General features: G+C 50.8%; 1 protein-coding gene across 1 annotated transcript; it reads left to right on the top strand.

Annotated features, from left to right (window-relative positions):
* The first annotated feature begins 9,423 nt into the window (after positions 1–9,423).
* ANGPTL4 (angiopoietin like 4) lies at positions 9,424–15,193 on the top strand. The gene is made up of 7 exons (XM_027582333.2): positions 9,424–9,962; positions 10,129–10,239; positions 10,361–10,478; positions 12,668–12,781; positions 13,141–13,236; positions 13,325–13,606; positions 14,526–15,193. Exons 1-7 carry the CDS (start codon positions 9,627–9,629, stop codon positions 14,705–14,707), a joined length of 1,239 nt encoding a protein of 412 aa, XP_027438134.2. The 5' UTR covers positions 9,424–9,626; the 3' UTR covers positions 14,708–15,193.
* The last annotated feature ends 430 nt before the right edge of the window (positions 15,194–15,623 follow it).

The following is a 15,623-nucleotide window of genomic DNA, read 5'->3' as shown; positions in this document are numbered from 1 at the left end:
ATTACAAAACGAGATATTACAAATATATTCTACTTTGATCACCATTTGCTCCCTCGAAATTTTTATTTTGACTTTCATTTTGGAGAATTTTAAAACAAAAAAAAAATAGAGAAGTGTACTTCATGCCACTAAACTACACTTAAAGTAGTTAAAATGGTAAATTTTATGATATAGATCTTCTTCCACAATGAAAAGAAAAATATATGTATATAACATAGACACAGGGTTGTCAACTCAATCTTGCTTCATCTCCTCCCATTTTCCCACTTCTTTCCCAACTGGATTTTTTTTTTAAAGATTTTATTTATTTGCAAGAGAGAGCAAGAGAGCACAAGCAGGGGAGCAGCACAGGGAGAGGGGGAAGCAGGCTTCCCACTGAGCAGGGAGCCTGATCCGGGGCTCCATCCCAGGACCCTGAGATCATGACCCCAGGGGAAGGCAGTTGCCTAACTTACTGAGCCACCCAGGCGCCTCTAGCCACTTTAATTTTAAAAGGCAAAGCAAAGAAGGTAAAATTTATTGTGATCATTTAATTTTAACCCAGCATATCCAGAATTTGATTATTCCAAGACACAATGTTGAAAATTAGACAGGGGCACCTGGGTGGCTCAGTCAAGTGTCTGCCTTCCGCTCAGGTCATGATCTTGGGGTCCTGGGATCGAGCCCCACGTTGGGCTCCCTGCTCAGCGGGAAGCCTGCTTCTCCCTCTCCCACTCCCCCTGCTTGTGTTCCCTCTCTCCCTGTGTCTCTCTCTGTCAAATAAATAAATACAATCTTTTTAAAAATTAGTCAAATATTTCACATTCCTTTCTTTTCTTTTCTTTTTTCAGCCAAGTCTTCCAAATCTGGCATCTTGTTTAGAGCACATCTCAACTTAGACTGGCCACATTTCAAGTGCTTGTAAGCCACAGGTAACTCACTGTTACTATTTTGGATGGTGAACTAATTCTAGACATTTTTTCAGCTTCAAGTTTGGTTTTTCAGCAAGGCAACTTTATCAGTGGTGATGTACACTTCCATTAAGAGGTCCATGGCTTCCTCTCTTCTGTGAAACAGCAACAGTAAATATCCTAGCGAATGAATGTGCACACAGAAGCCCTGCCTGAGGTTATTCATCTGTCTGTGTGCCTCTCACCAGCTTCCTTTCTCAATAAACATGTTTAAAAAGAGAAATTGGAATGCCACTGGTTATGCAGTTTGGATTTCTCATTCAACACACCCTATTATTTTTCCCAGGTCACTAGCTGCTTCCCGAAACTAGCCTGCAGTTTGGAAGTATGTTGCACTCTTTTCCCTAATGTTGGAACACTTAGGTTTTTCCTGAGTGTTACCATTGCAACAAATCATTGTTTAAGGAGGTGGTGTAACTAGTTCATTAGGATGTTGTGGTTTAGGGGGCAGCTGGCTCTCGCTCTTGGGAGCAACTTTCGCTCTTGGGATCGTGAGTTGGATCCCAACTCTACTTTGGGCGTAGGGATTACTTTTTTAAAATGTTGTGGTTTGAATCAAATATTTATGCATAAAAATAAAACCATAAATGTTTAACAAAAAAAGGAAGAATTATCTTGCAAAAGTAAGATTTTCTGTGACTTAAAACCCAGAAGTAAAAAAAAAAAAGTTTCTTCTTTCTCACACAGAAATAAAACTTCTCTATGGCAAAAATATATTCAGAGCAGGCAACAGCTCTTTCTGCCCACTGGTTCTGTCCCCATGCTTTAATAAAATCACCTTTTTGCACATATATATATATTCAGAACAAAGAGGTGCCTGGCTGAGTCAGTCCATAGGGTATGCAATTCTTAATCTCAGGGTTGGGAGTTCAATCCCCACATTGGGTGTGGAACCTTCTTAAAATAAATAAATAAATAATTTATGAAAAATTATATATTTATTTATATATCTGTGTTAACATATAAATTTATTCTTTATATATTTATATATTAAGTATAAATTTATATATATAAATGATATTTATACACATGTATATTTCATATATATACAATTATATATATGTATATATATAAGCTAAAAAATGTTTGCAATTCATATCCCAGAAACAATCTGACTGATACGAAGCTGCTAGAAATCAGTAAGAAAAAGAACATGCCAATTTCAAGAAAAAAAAGGATAAAAGAAATAGAAATGGCTATTAAACATTTGAAAAGATAATCTTGTGCTAAGATGATAATTAAATGGTGAGATGCCATTTTCAGCCTGTCAGGTTGGCAAAAGTCCAGAAGTTTAGTAAGACATTTTATTGGCAATGCTGAGGGAAAATAAGTGCTCTCATACATTGTTGGTGTATACACTGGCCCAACTCCATGGAGGGCAGTTTGGTAATATTTATCAAAATTACTAATATACATCCCCTCTGACCCAGTAATTCCATTTTGGGAAATTCATTCTGAAGGTCTAATTGCACAAGTGCAAAATGGCAACCTGCAAGGTTATTTGTTACTGCATGGTTTGTGGTAACAAAAGATTAGAGACCTGGTTAAATAAATTATAGTACAAACATAAATGGGATACTATACACCCATAAAAATAACTGATTAAGAACTCTGAGATTTATGTCAAGTGAAAAAAGATACAAAACAGTGCATGCAATATACTATCTTCTGTGTAAAAATGTCTTGGATGTATTGCTTATATCTGTCTAAATAAACACAAGAAGGATAGAGAAAGAATGCTTGACACTGATTTAATGAAGGGAACTGAGCAATAGGGAAGAAGACTGCTAGGGAAATTAAAGTTAAAATTTGAAATTAGGGGATGCCTGGGTGGCTCAGTCGGTTAAGCATCTGCCTTCGGCTCAGGTCATGATCCCAGGGTCCTGGGATCGAGTCCCACATCGGGCTCCTTGCTGAGCAAGGAGCCTGCTTCTCCCTCTGCCTGCCTCTGTCTCTCTCTCTCTCTCTCTCTGATAAATAAATAAAATCTTTAAAAAAATAAAATTTGAAATTAGGGGCATCTGGCTGGTTCAGTCAGTAGAGCATGTGATTCTTGGTCTTGGGGTCATGAGTTTGAGCCCCACATTGGGTGTAGAGATTATTTTAAAAATAATAATAAATCCTAAAGCGTAAGCTCTTTTCAAACCCCTACAAAAACATTTGGGATTTGAAAACAAAACATACTTTCTTGCAAATTTGGAAAGAAAAAAAATCTGCAATACTAAAGTTAACACGTTTAATTAGATGTCTACAAAATGTCACAGGATATCAACTTGACTGCAACTCAGCTCCATGTAGATAATTCATCCCAGGGCCCTGGTCCCCCCACCGATTTGTGAAGTCTTGAGGACAGGACTGTGTTGACATGCCCTGGGTTGTATCCCCACTGGATGGCGCAGGGCCTTGGCACATGATAGGTAATCAAGTAACATTTGCAGAACGTATGAAGTGAGCCAGAGCTGGATCTGGCCCCCAGAGCTGGGATCTCCGTGAGGGCAATTACAGGATCTAGATGTGCGTTGAGTCCCTGATACAATGGAGAAGTCCCCTCCAACATTTGCAGGGCCAGGGCAAGAGTACTAGTAGAGATCCATATACCCTATATCTAAATATGTGAAGTTCTACATCAAGTTAACTGTGGTAGGGTGTGCACTGATGGCCCCCAATCCTTCATGCCTAGTGATACCCATGCCCTTGTGTAGCTTTGGCTGTTGGGGCATCAGCAAAGGAGATCCAAGCAGAGGCTTAAAACATGTTGGGTCTTTGGTCTTATTCTCTTGCAACACTGTCTTGTCCATGCAAGAAGTTCAGTCGATTCTGCTGGAAAGGCTCTATAGAGGAGGACCCAGGGGTCCTGTCTGATAGCCCCAGCTAACCACCAGGCACGAAATGTTCACCTTGGATCATCCGTTCCCAGTGGAGGTCAGGCAAGTCTTGAGTGACACCAGCAAAACAAACTGCCCCACCAAGTCCCCTGAATGTGGTTTTGAGCCCCTAAGTTCTGAGAATGTTTGTTACAGAGCAATAATAAGGAAACTAATGAACTCCCGTCAAATAACAAAATATGACCTATCCTAGTTATTAAATATATCTTCAAAACGATATGAAAGGCCAGGTTCAAGTTTCTTACTTCTTTTTTGTCTTATCAAGATTTCTTTTAGATTTTTTTTATTGTGGTGAAATACACATAATGGAAAATTGATCATTTTATTTATTTATTTAAGATTTTATTTTATTTAGGGTACCTGGGTGGCCTGATTAAGTTAATTAAATAAATAATTGAATTAAATAAATATTTTATTTATTAATTTGCGAGAGAGAGCATGAGCGGTGGGTGGGGCAGAAGGAGAGGGAGAAGCCAGCTTCCTGCTAAGCGGGGAGCCCGATGAAGGGCTCAATCTCAGGACCCTGGGATCATGACCTGAGCTGAAGGCAGATGCTCAACCAACTGAGCCACCCAGGCATCCCCATTTTAACCATTTTAAACTATACAATTCAGTTATGTATATTCATGATGTATTACCAGCATCATTACATAGTTCCAGAACTTTTTCAGCACCCTAAATGGAAACTCTGTACCCCTGGTCTAGAGGGGAGTCTGTAAGCTCCAGTAAATACATCCCTGCTCCCACAACTCCTCACCTGGTCGGGGGAGGTCACCCTTTAAGTGCAGTGCCTTCCTAGAAGGCACCTCTTGCCCAGGTCTGAGATTGGCACTAGCGATGGAAAATCACCAGCCCAAAGGCAATGACCAAAGCCCTCAGGGATGTGCAAAAGACAGAGCACGGAAGGGACTGTGTCACACGGCAGCAACAGGGTGGGAAGGCTTGCCCTGGCCAAAGAGGCCGCTTCCCATCAGCTCTGGCCCTTTGCAAATAAGCAGGACTGCAGACCACCCTTGCTGGTCCTTCCAATTTTGCAAGGGAAACCAAAAATCTAGATTTTCATTAGAAAACTCCTGATATTCAAAATTCTGGGCAGACCAAAGCAAGCATATCTGTCTTCAGGCAGGGTTGGCAGTGGGGCCCAGTATAGGATCATGCAAGGTCTGTGCCTAAAACGTGGGCAAGGGGTGGAGTGGGTGCCAGAGGAGAAATGGCAAAGGGGGCTTGGTTTCTGCAAACGTGGACAGGTGACAGGACTGTGACTCATGGGAGTGGCATTAATTGTACCCAATGTCAGCCCCTGGCAGAACTCAAAACAGAATACAGTTGCAGCAGGGTTAAGCCCAATATAAGCTGCTTGCCTTCCTGGGAGACTAGCCCCCTCACACCTCCTCTTTCAGGTCATGTGACCTCTCTGTGCCTCAATTTCCTCTTTTTCCTTTAATTTTTTAAAATTCTGCTTTAGGGGCGCCTGGGTGGCTCAGTCGGTTAAGCGGCTGCCTTCGGCTCAGGTCATGATCCTGGGGTTTTGGGATCAAGCCCCGTATCGGGCTCCCTGCGCAGCAGAGAGCCTGCTTCTCCCTTTCCCTCTGCCTGCTGCTCTGCCTACTTGTGCTCTCTATCTCTCTGTCAAATAAATAAATAAAAAATATCTTTTAAAAAATTTTGGCTTTAATTTTTTTTAAAAATAAATTTCTGTTTTTTTTTTAATTTTTAATCCTCTATTTATTTGAGAGAGAGAGAAAGCACAAGCCAACAGAGTGGCAGGCAGAGGGAGAAGCAGACTCAATGCTGAGCAAGGAGCCCGATGCAGGGCTCGATCCCAGGACCCTGGGATCATGACCTGAGCCAAAGGCGGAAGCTCAACTGACTGAGCCACCCAGGTGCCCCTGCTTTAATTGTTTTTAAGTAGACTCCACACCCAATGTGGGACTTGAGCCCTCAACCCTGAGATCAAGAGTTGCATGCCCTAGGGGCGCCTGGGTGGCTCAGTTGGTTAAGCGACTGCCTTCGGCTCAGGTCATGATCCTGGAGTCCTGGGATCGAGTCCCACATCGGGCTCCCTGCTCGGCGGGGAGTCTGCTTCTCCCTCTGACCCTCTTCCCTCTCGTGCTCTCTATCTCTCATTCGCTCTCTCTCAAATAAAAATCTTAAAAAAAAAAAAGAGTTGTGTGCCCTACCATCTGAGCTAGCCAGGCGCCCCGCCTCTTTTTTTTTTTTTTTTAAAGATTTCATTTATTCATTTGAGAGAGAGAGACAGAGAGAGCACACAAGCAGGGAAAGAGGCAGAGGGAGAGGGAGAAGCAGGCCTCCCACCGAGCCAGCCAGGAGCCTGATGTGGGGCTCGACCTCAGGACCCCAGGACCATGACCCAAGCAGAAGGCAGATGCCCAACCATCTGAACTACCCAGGCGCCCCCTCTTTTTTAAAATGGAGATTAAAACAGTACCGTGCCAACCACATAAGGAAAGCCATGCTAAGTGAATGAATGTATGTAAAATACTTAAAATAGTGCCCGGCACAGAGCGAGCACTATTTAATCATTGGTTATTGTATTATTTATCTATAGTGTTAGCTGCATATTGATTCTGGCTTGGGGTCTCATGAGGTTGCTAACACATCTCAGTTGAGGCTGCATCATTTGGAAGCTTGACTGGGGCTGCAGGATCTGCTTCCAAAATAGCTCCCTTGGGGGTGCCTGGGTGGCTCAGCCGGTTAAGCATCAACTCTTTTTTATTTATTTGACAGAGAGAGAGAGATAGTGAGAGCAGGAACACAAGCAGGGGAAGTAGGAGGGGGAGAAGCAATGTGGGACTCGATCCCTGGACCCCAGGATCACGACCGGAGCTGAAGGCAGATGCCCAATGACTGAGCCACCCAGGCACCCAAGCATCAACTCTTGATTTTGGCTCAGGTCATGATCTCAGGGTCATGAGATAGAGCCCCATGTCAGGCTCTGCGCTCAGGGCAGAGTCTGCTTCATTCCCTCTCCCTTTGCCCCTCTCCCCCATCTTTCTCTAAAAATAAACAAATAAATCTTCAGAACAGCTCCCTTGCATGGTTGACAGGCTGATGTTGGTTGTGGTGGGGGGAGGAGTCCAGTTCTTCATCACACCGAGTGGATCTCTCCAAAGGGCTGCTTGAGTATCCTCACAGCATGGAGGCCGGCTTCTCCCAGAACAACTGATCTAATCAAGAACAAGACAGAAGCCACATGGTTTTTCATGAGCTAACCTAGGAAAGTTGCACACACCATCATTTCAAGAATATCCTCTTGGTTATACCACAGGGATGAACTATATAAGGGCATGGGTGTCAGGAGGCAAGGACCACGGGGCTATTATGAACAAAGGTGGCATACCTTGGCTGCCAGGAACACAGCTGTGAGTCAGCAAGCCTGCTTTTGTAGTATGTTCGCAGCAGGTGCCTCTAAGAGTTTGGCACTTTTTAAAAAAAATTTTTATTGTTATGTTAATCACCATACATTACATCATTAGTTTTTGATGTAGTGTTCCATTATTCATTGTTTGTGCATAACACCCAGTGCTCCACGCAGAATGTGCCCTCCTTAATACCCATCACCAGGCTAACCCATCCCCCCACCCCCCTCCCCTCTAGAACCCCCAGTCCGTTTCTCAGAGTCCATCGTCTCTCATGGTTCGTCTCCCCCTCCGATTTACCCCCCTTCATTCTTCCTCTCCTGCTATCTTCTTCTTTTTTTTTTTCTTAACATATATTGCAGAGTTTGGCACATTTTATGCCCTCTGAAACTTGGCACAGAGGATGAAGCCCCTGAAAAGTGAATTGAGAAAAGGCCACCATCAGGTTGAGAGAGTAACTGATCATTTCTCTCAGTGCGAGAAGCCAGCAAAGACGACAGCACACCCTGATACTTATATCACCCACTTGGAGAGAGGCCAGGGCCTGGGGGATGGACAGCCCGGCTGCCAGGGCAGATGGTGGCTGTCTGGATCTACTCCTTGCAAAGAGACTTTCCTTCCTGCCCTTCCCATCTGCCTGTCACGACTTCCGGGATTAGCCATCCTGGCATCTGGCCCAGGCCAGGGCCAAGTGTATGAGTGGTGACCTGCACGTCAGCCCTGGGGCTCGAAGTTTCAGATTCCAGAGGCTGAGCTGGCTCCGAGCCCTGCTGAGTCAACTCTGTTCTTGTCTGTGCTCCAAGCCAGCCTGCCCAGGGTTCTTCCTGGCATGCGGACTTTTCTTTGCCAGCCTCAATTTCCTGACAGTGTATATAGTGGAGCTGGTGGGGAAGGAGGGGGAGGACTTGAGTCAAAATTTGTGGAATGAGGGGCGCCTGGGTGGCTCAGTCGGTTAAGCAACCGACTCTTGGTCCTGATCTTACGGGTTGTGGGATCCATCCCTCCTTTAGGCTCCTCACCCATCAGGGAGTCTGCTTGAAAGATTCTCTCCCTCTGCCCCTACCCCCACTCCAGCAGGGTCATGCGCACACGAGTGTGCTCTCTCTCTTTCTCTCAACATAAATAAATATTAAAAAAAAAATGTTTGTTGGGCGCCTGGGTGGCTCAGTTGGTTAAGCGACTGGAGTCCCAGGATCGAGTCCCGCATCGGGCTCCCTGCTCAGCAGGGAGTCTGCTTCTCCCTCTGACCCTCCCCCGTCTCATGCTCTCTCTCTCTATCTCATTCTCTCTCTCAAATAAATAAATAAAATCTCTAAAAAAAATGTTTGTTGAATGAATGCTTAGACTTTTGGAACGAACATGGTCCAGCCCCACAGCCTCACTTAGTTCTTCCTTTGTCCCAGCCTTGCCCCTACCCCAGGCTGAGTGTTAGACTCTCTCCACTAGCCTGGGAATTACTCCCGGAGAACAGAGGACTGTTGAATGAATGAATGAATGAGAAGGAGGAGCCCTTCTTTCCTGTATCAGCTCTTGTTGTTCCGATGTGTCTGCTGTGCTACAGGCCGAGACTGAAGACACAGCAGACCCTGGGGTAGAGGGTGGACATGGAGAGTGAGCCCCGAGCTGGAGTCTGAACAAGATAGACCTGGGGCCATCCCTAGGGCACTCAATTGTGGGGTGGGATGAAAGACGTTAGACGATCCCACAAACACATCTGCAGTGACGAATCCTTGAGCGGGAAGGAGGGTGGGAGCCCAGAGACGGCTCCCGAGGGGTCCAGTCCCGTCTTGGGCTGCTCTCCGGGAAGTCTCCGGAGGCGGGGGTGTTTGAGGCGTCCCGGGCTCCATGGACTTGCTCAGCGCACCAAGGCCCTTGATTATTCGTCTCTCCCCGCCCTCTCCCCAGCTTCTGACTTGGAGAGCGGGGTCCGGAGTACCCCCAGCCCCGTGAGTCCCCGCGGAGCGCGGCGGGTGCGGCGTGGAGGGCTTGGGATTCCAGCGCTTGGAAGGGGGCCGCGGAGAGTCACGTCTTCCATGGTCGGCAGGGAAGACGCGTCAGGGCCTGGTGGGAAGGAGCTAGAGTTTTGTACCCCCAAGGCACACCCTCACCCCCATAACTACCCGGCCGCTTGAGAGCACAGAACCCCACCCCCGGCCGCACGCCCCGCCCCCGGCACTCCCTGCGCCCCGCCTCCGAGGCTCCCCTTTCCCTCTCGCACCGGCCTTATAAAAAGGGGCGTCGCGGGGACAAGCCAAGCCCAAAGGGCTGGAAGCTGTGATCCGAGGCTTCCTTGTGGCTTCTGCACGCGAGTGAGTCTCCGCCAGGGCCCCCGCGTCTCCAGCCCTCGAATCTCGAGCCCCCGCGTCCGCCTCGCGCCTCCGCGTCCCCGAGTCCAGGCCACCCCCGGAAGGATGCGAGGTGCTCCGACGGCTTCGGCAGCCCTGATGCTGTGTGCGGCCACCGCCGGGCTCCTGAGCGCGCAGGGCCGCCCGGCGCCTCCTCCAGAGCCCCCGCGCTTCGCGTCCTGGGACGAGGTGAACGTGCTGGCGCACGGGCTCCTGCAGCTCGGCCACGGGCTGCGTGAGCACGTGGAGCGCACCCGGGGGCAGCTGGGCGCGCTGGAGCGGCGTCTGGGCGCCTGCGGGGCAGCCTGCGAGGAGTCTGGGGGGTCCGCCGCGCCCCCGCGCGCGCCCGAGGGTCTGGTTCCCAGTGGCGAAGCTGCCCCGGACACCCTCCGCAGCCTGCAGGTACTGGTGCTGCTACTTCTCCCCTAAGGGTCTTAAACAGTGTGGGCGGGAGGCGGATGCATCCGGGGTTCCCTGGGAGGGAGAGTTGGAAGGAGGGACAAGTGGATCAATGGAGAGGCTTGCCGCACGAGACCGGGTCCTCCCCACTGTTTTCACACTCTCCCAGACTCAGCTCAAGACTCAGAACAGCAGAATTGAGCAACTCTTCCACAAGGTAGCCCAGCAGCAGCGGCACCTGGAGAAGCAGCACCTGAAAATACAGACCTTGCAAAGCCAGGTGCCTGGGGCTTGCCCCGGGTGGGGCAGGAGGTCGAAGCTTGACCTGTGGGTGTGGACTTAGAGCCAGGTTAAGCAGCGTGAGCCAGCCAGACCTGATATCCTCCTCCTGTCCTGTCTAGGTGGGCCTCCTGTCCCCCAAGCACCTGGGCCACGGGATGGCCAAGCCTGCCAGGAAGAAGAGGCTACCCAAGGTAGCGCAGCTCATAGGCCCTGCTCACAACATCAGCCGCCTGCACAGTGAGTGTCCAGTCCTTTGCTGACCTCTGGCAATCCCCTCCCCCCAACCACCACACACACACTTGCCATTCCTGTTCCCCTCCTGGTCTGGTCCACCTTACTGGGAAGAAGAGAGGCCCTGGCTCTGGGTTCCTGTGGGCTCACTTGTCTCTCTGGTGAAGGGCTGATGGGAGTACCTCCCGCCTCATCCCCGCCCCTGAGAAGCTAGGCCACCCCACCCTTCTTCCTGGCAAGCCAGTGGCTCTCCCCAAAGCCTCGCTGGCCACTAACTGGAGCAGGGCTTGGGGAAGAGGGTCCAAGAAGAACTCGAGCTGCAGGAGTGTGGGGAAGGGGGTGTTGCAGTGCAAGGACACCTTCCTGGATGTTGGAACCTTCTCTGAGGGCACAGTGGTGGATAAGAGGGTGCTAGCTAGAGATCCTGGAGTTCTGACTGGGTGAAGAGAGAGGGCTGCCTGGGAGGGGCGCTCTGAACTTGGGCTCCCCATGGTCTCTTGGAGTGTAGATCTAGGAGGGGGGTGAAGGCAGGGAACCCCCATCTCCCTGGCCAGACACACCACTCACTCTTGAATCTCTTACAAATCCAGGGCTCCTGACCCACACACCTGGTCCCTCACCTCTCTCTTGGTCCCAAAGTCCCTGATTATCCCCCTTCCCACTCCCCCATTCCTGCACAGAATGGGCCTTTGCCACTGTCACACGTTCTGGGTCCTTTATTGTGAGTCCCAGATTGCCCCAAATCTCCCGCAGCATGTCTCTGTGTGTCTGACACAGGCTCCCAGCTCCTGGTGTCTCTGTTGCCCCGCTAAGTTCAGGACTCCAGATGCAGTTGGCTTCCCCATAGTCTCCCTACCCCATCACCCCAGCCTGGCATCGGTGGTCATGTGCAGCCAACTGGGTGAGAGTTTGGATTCCCCCCTTCACACCGGAGGCTGGTGGCTGGTTGTCAGCCCTCTGGTCTTAGGGCTCCTCCTCCCTTCCCCCCCCCCACTTCCCTCCCCCACTCCTCTTCCGTGCCAGCCAGTAAGGGTCCAGTGCACCCTCCCAAGCCTCCCCACTGGGATGAGGGGTTTTGGAACAGGCCATTAGGCATGGGTCTGGGCTGGGGGATGTGAGGGTGGGGGGTGCGTGGGTTTGGGGACTCCCAGACTCGGGGCCCAGCCCTGCCAAGTAGGGGAAGGTTCAGAGCTGGAGAGACAAACAGCTGGTGTTAATGGAAGCCACATTCGTGGTTTGGCCGGGTGCCGTCCAGATTGGAAGAGAGGAAAGTAGGGGAAAGGGGAGCTGCTCCAGGGGCCGGAAAATGTCTCCAGTCACTCTGGGCCCGCCCCCAACCGCCGCCCCCCCCACCCTGAGTATGGACTTTTCTTCTCTGGGGCGACCTTTCCCCTACTTTCCTGGCTGGGCTGGGGGCGGGGACTTCGCCAGACTCTGGACCCGCCCAAGCCATCTCTCCCTCCTCCCCTCCTTCTTTTCCTCCTTGGTTCATCAATCCTTCCCCTCCTGGGACTCCAGCGGGGAGCCTCTGTCCCTGCAAGCCCCATCCAGGCCCTTGGCATCCCCTGCCTGACAAAGCAGAGCCACTTCTGCTCAGCTTCCCCCCACCTTCCCCACTCTGGCCCAGCTTCTCACTCACTCATTCCTCCAGTCTTTATTAAACACCTGCTGTGGGCCAGGATCAGCCTGGGCACTGGTGCCAGACTGTGGGCAAAGAGCCGCTCTGTCCCTGGCCCCAAGGAATCCTCATTCAGTGGCAGAAAGACCACCAGATCACCCCCCCAGTGTTGGGAGCGGGAAGTCCTCCGTGCTCCTTTTGGGAGGCTGGCCTGGACTGGGAGTCAAGGAAGGCATCCCTTCCAGAAGCTGGGATCTTTAGGCTGAGGCAAGAAAGGCCTGAAGGAGGAGGGTCCTGGGCAGCATGACTGGCACGTGCAAAGTCCCTGTGGCAGGAGCATGCGTGGCGCAGGGAAGGCTGTGTGGCCGGAGGTGGGAGTGCAGTGTGGGAGGATGGAGGATGGAGGATGGTGGATGGTGGATGGCACATGGCACAGGGGCCATCCAGGAGGGGGCCCTTGTGAACCCAGGATTGGCCCCTCATGTTCCTGTCACCCACTGCCCAGCCCCTAATGTGCCTGTTTCCTGAGAACCCTCCTGCCTCAATCTCCCCACCCTTCTCTTTTTCTGCCCTTCAGGGCTGCCCAGGGACTGCCAAGAGCTGTTTGACGATGGAGAGAGGCAAAGTGGACTGTTCCAGATCCAGCCTCAGGGGTCCCCGCCTTTCCTGGTGAACTGCAAGATGACCTCAGGTAGGATTTGCTGGCCCCCTGGGGAGCCCTGCATCATGCCATGGGCCTTGTCCTCTTCTATCAAATGCAGCTCCCCACCAACACCCATGGTTGAGCCAGGTTCCGTGGGCCCAGAGAAGCTCTCTAGATTTCTGCTGCCCCTTCCCTCCCTGCTGGGTCCTTGGGACAATGATCTAGGCTGAGCCTCTTGCCCACTGGCCAGCCCACCTTTGACCACCTTCCTCCAGTCCTGCTGGGATGAATGAGAGGAACATTGTCCTCTTCGGATTTGGAGGCAGTTTGGGGTTTGGGAGTCAGATGAGGAGTCCAGGTCCCCTGCAAGAAGGGTCCTCCTGATGACATTGCACCTCTCTGGGCAGATGGAGGCTGGACTGTAATTCAGAGGCGCCAGGATGGCTCTGTGGACTTTAACCAGCCCTGGGAAGCCTACAAGGCTGGCTTTGGAGACCCTCAAGGTGGGTGTTTCCAGTGGGGCCAGAGGCATTGGGGGAAGGAGGGGGCGTGGTGATGGGTCTGTCTCACTGATTGGCCTCTCCCCGGTAGGTGAGTTCTGGCTGGGCTTGGAGAAGGTGCACCGCATCCTGGGGGACCGTGGCAGCCGCCTGGCTGTGCAGCTGCAGGACTGGGAGGGCAATGCCGAGTCACTGCAGTTCCCTGTCCACCTGGGCGGTGAGGACACGGCCTATAGCCTACAGCTCACAGCTCCCGTGGCCAATGAACTGGGGGCCACCACTGTTGCACCCAGTGGCCTCTCCCTGCCCTTCTCCACTTGGGATCAGGACCACGACCTCCGTGGGGACAAGAACTGTGCCAAGAGCCTCTCTGGTGAGCAAGCTCTGTCCCTCCCTGTCCTGCCTTGCACCACAAGGGCAAGACCTCCCCTGCCCGCCCTTCTGCATCCCTGTCCTGCCTTCAAGGCCAAATTCCATCTATTCTCTGCCTCCTTTTCTCCTTACTTGCTGTGTACCTTTGGGCAACCGACTTACCCTCTCCCACCTTCAGTTTGCCCGTCTTTAAAATGGATGTAACCGGGGCGCCTGGGTGGCTCAGTTGGTTAAGCGACTGCCTTCGGCTCAGGTCATGATCCTGGAGTCCCTGGATCGAGTCCCGCATCGGGCTCCCTGCTCGGCGGGGAGTCTGCTTCTCCCTCTGACCCTCCCCCCATCTCATGTGCTTTCTCTCTCATTCTCTCTGTCTCTCAAATAAATAAATAACATCTTTAAAAATAAATAAATAAAATGGATGTAACCACAGTGACCACTCCATAGGATTATTTCGAGATGACATTTGTGGCATAGTGGCTGGCGTGTGGCAAAGCCACCAAGATAAACCCTGTTTTGTTCTAATGAAATCCGAGGCAGAGCCTAGGCCCTGTAAAACGAAGCCTATGAGTTGCTTTTTGGAAAACCAGTAATTCATTTGGGCCAGTCTAATATAAATTGATGAACCAGAGGATAATCATATCAAGTCTTTAATAAGTACTCACCATGTGCCAGGTACGGAGAAGGAATGTGCCACAGTCACGGACGTGAAAGTTGTAGTTACTGGGAGGGGAGGGGCCCAGAGCCCCTGAGACTCCTTTGTCACAACCCGGGGTTCTTCAGGACGCAGGGTGACAATCACTAGAAACGTCTTCCCCTCTAAAGTTTGTAAAGTCCGATACCTCGCTTCCTCCCCGTCCCAGTCCCAGCGGAGGCACAGGGACCCCAGCCTGACCAGGTTCTGTTTTTTCCGACCCCGGCAGGTGGCTGGTGGTTTGGCACCTGCGGCCATTCCAACCTCAACGGCCAGTACTTCCGTTCCGTCCCACCCCAGCGGCAGCAGCGTAAGAAGGGCATCTTCTGGAAGACCTGGCGGGGCCGCTACTATCCACTGCAGGCCACCACGATGCTGATCCAGCCCACAGAGACTGAAGCAGCCTCCTAGCTCCTCCCTGGGGCCTGGTCCCAGGCTCGTAGAGGACAGTGACTCTGACTCTGGCCCGGCGTGTGGCCACTCCCGGCCTCGGCAGGGGCTCAAAACAGAGGCCATCTGGAGCCTCATGGACAGAGAAGACGCTCACGACCGGAGATGCCCCCCTTTCCGAGTGGGGGGCTGCAGGTGATGCCCTCTGAGGACAGAGCTGTAGGGCTGCAGGGCACAGACTCCTGGAAGCGTGAGACTGAGAGGCGTTGAGACCTACTCCTTGCCCCCTGAGGTGTTGGGGACAGAGAGGGACCACTTGGGGGCAGCCAGGCCAGCCCTCGATGGCAGATTCAGTCACATTGACTGGCTGGGGGACCAGGGCTCCTGTGGGCCCCCAGTACCCTCACAGTGCTCTGATGTGTGGGTGCTGTGGGATGAGCCGGCGCCAGTGGCGTCCGGGAGGGGCTCGCGGAATCCTTGCAATAAAAGCAACCTCAGAACATTTCATTCTTCTTTGTTCTTCAGTTTGTTTTTAAAAGAATGGGCAGTTTCAAAGTCCACAGAAATATGTTCCCAGGATGGAGGGTGAACACTCCCAGATCTTTTGAGGACAACACTGGTTAGTCCTACCACCTGACAACTGATTTTAATTTCTTTCATGATTTCACAATGTGTGTCTCAATTTTTATTTTCCAAAAAAACCAAAACCCTCATTCAATCCTTCTGGAAGCAGATAATGGAGACAATGAGAACCCCTTCTTGATCATACTTACACACATGAATCACAGTGAACTTTTTAGCATCCGGACATCTGATAGAAATATAATGTGAGTCACATGTTTAATTTTATTTTTTTCTAATAGTCACGTTAAAAAAAAAAAGGAAAAAGAAACATACACACACACACAAAAAAAGTTAAAAAAAGTCGGGGCGCCTG

The sequence above is a fragment of the Zalophus californianus genome, chromosome 1 (assembly GCF_009762305.2).
Source record: "Zalophus californianus isolate mZalCal1 chromosome 1, mZalCal1.pri.v2, whole genome shotgun sequence".
NCBI classification, from domain to species: domain Eukaryota; kingdom Metazoa; phylum Chordata; class Mammalia; order Carnivora; family Otariidae; genus Zalophus; species Zalophus californianus.
This window is presented reverse-complemented; position numbering and strand designations above follow the sequence as displayed.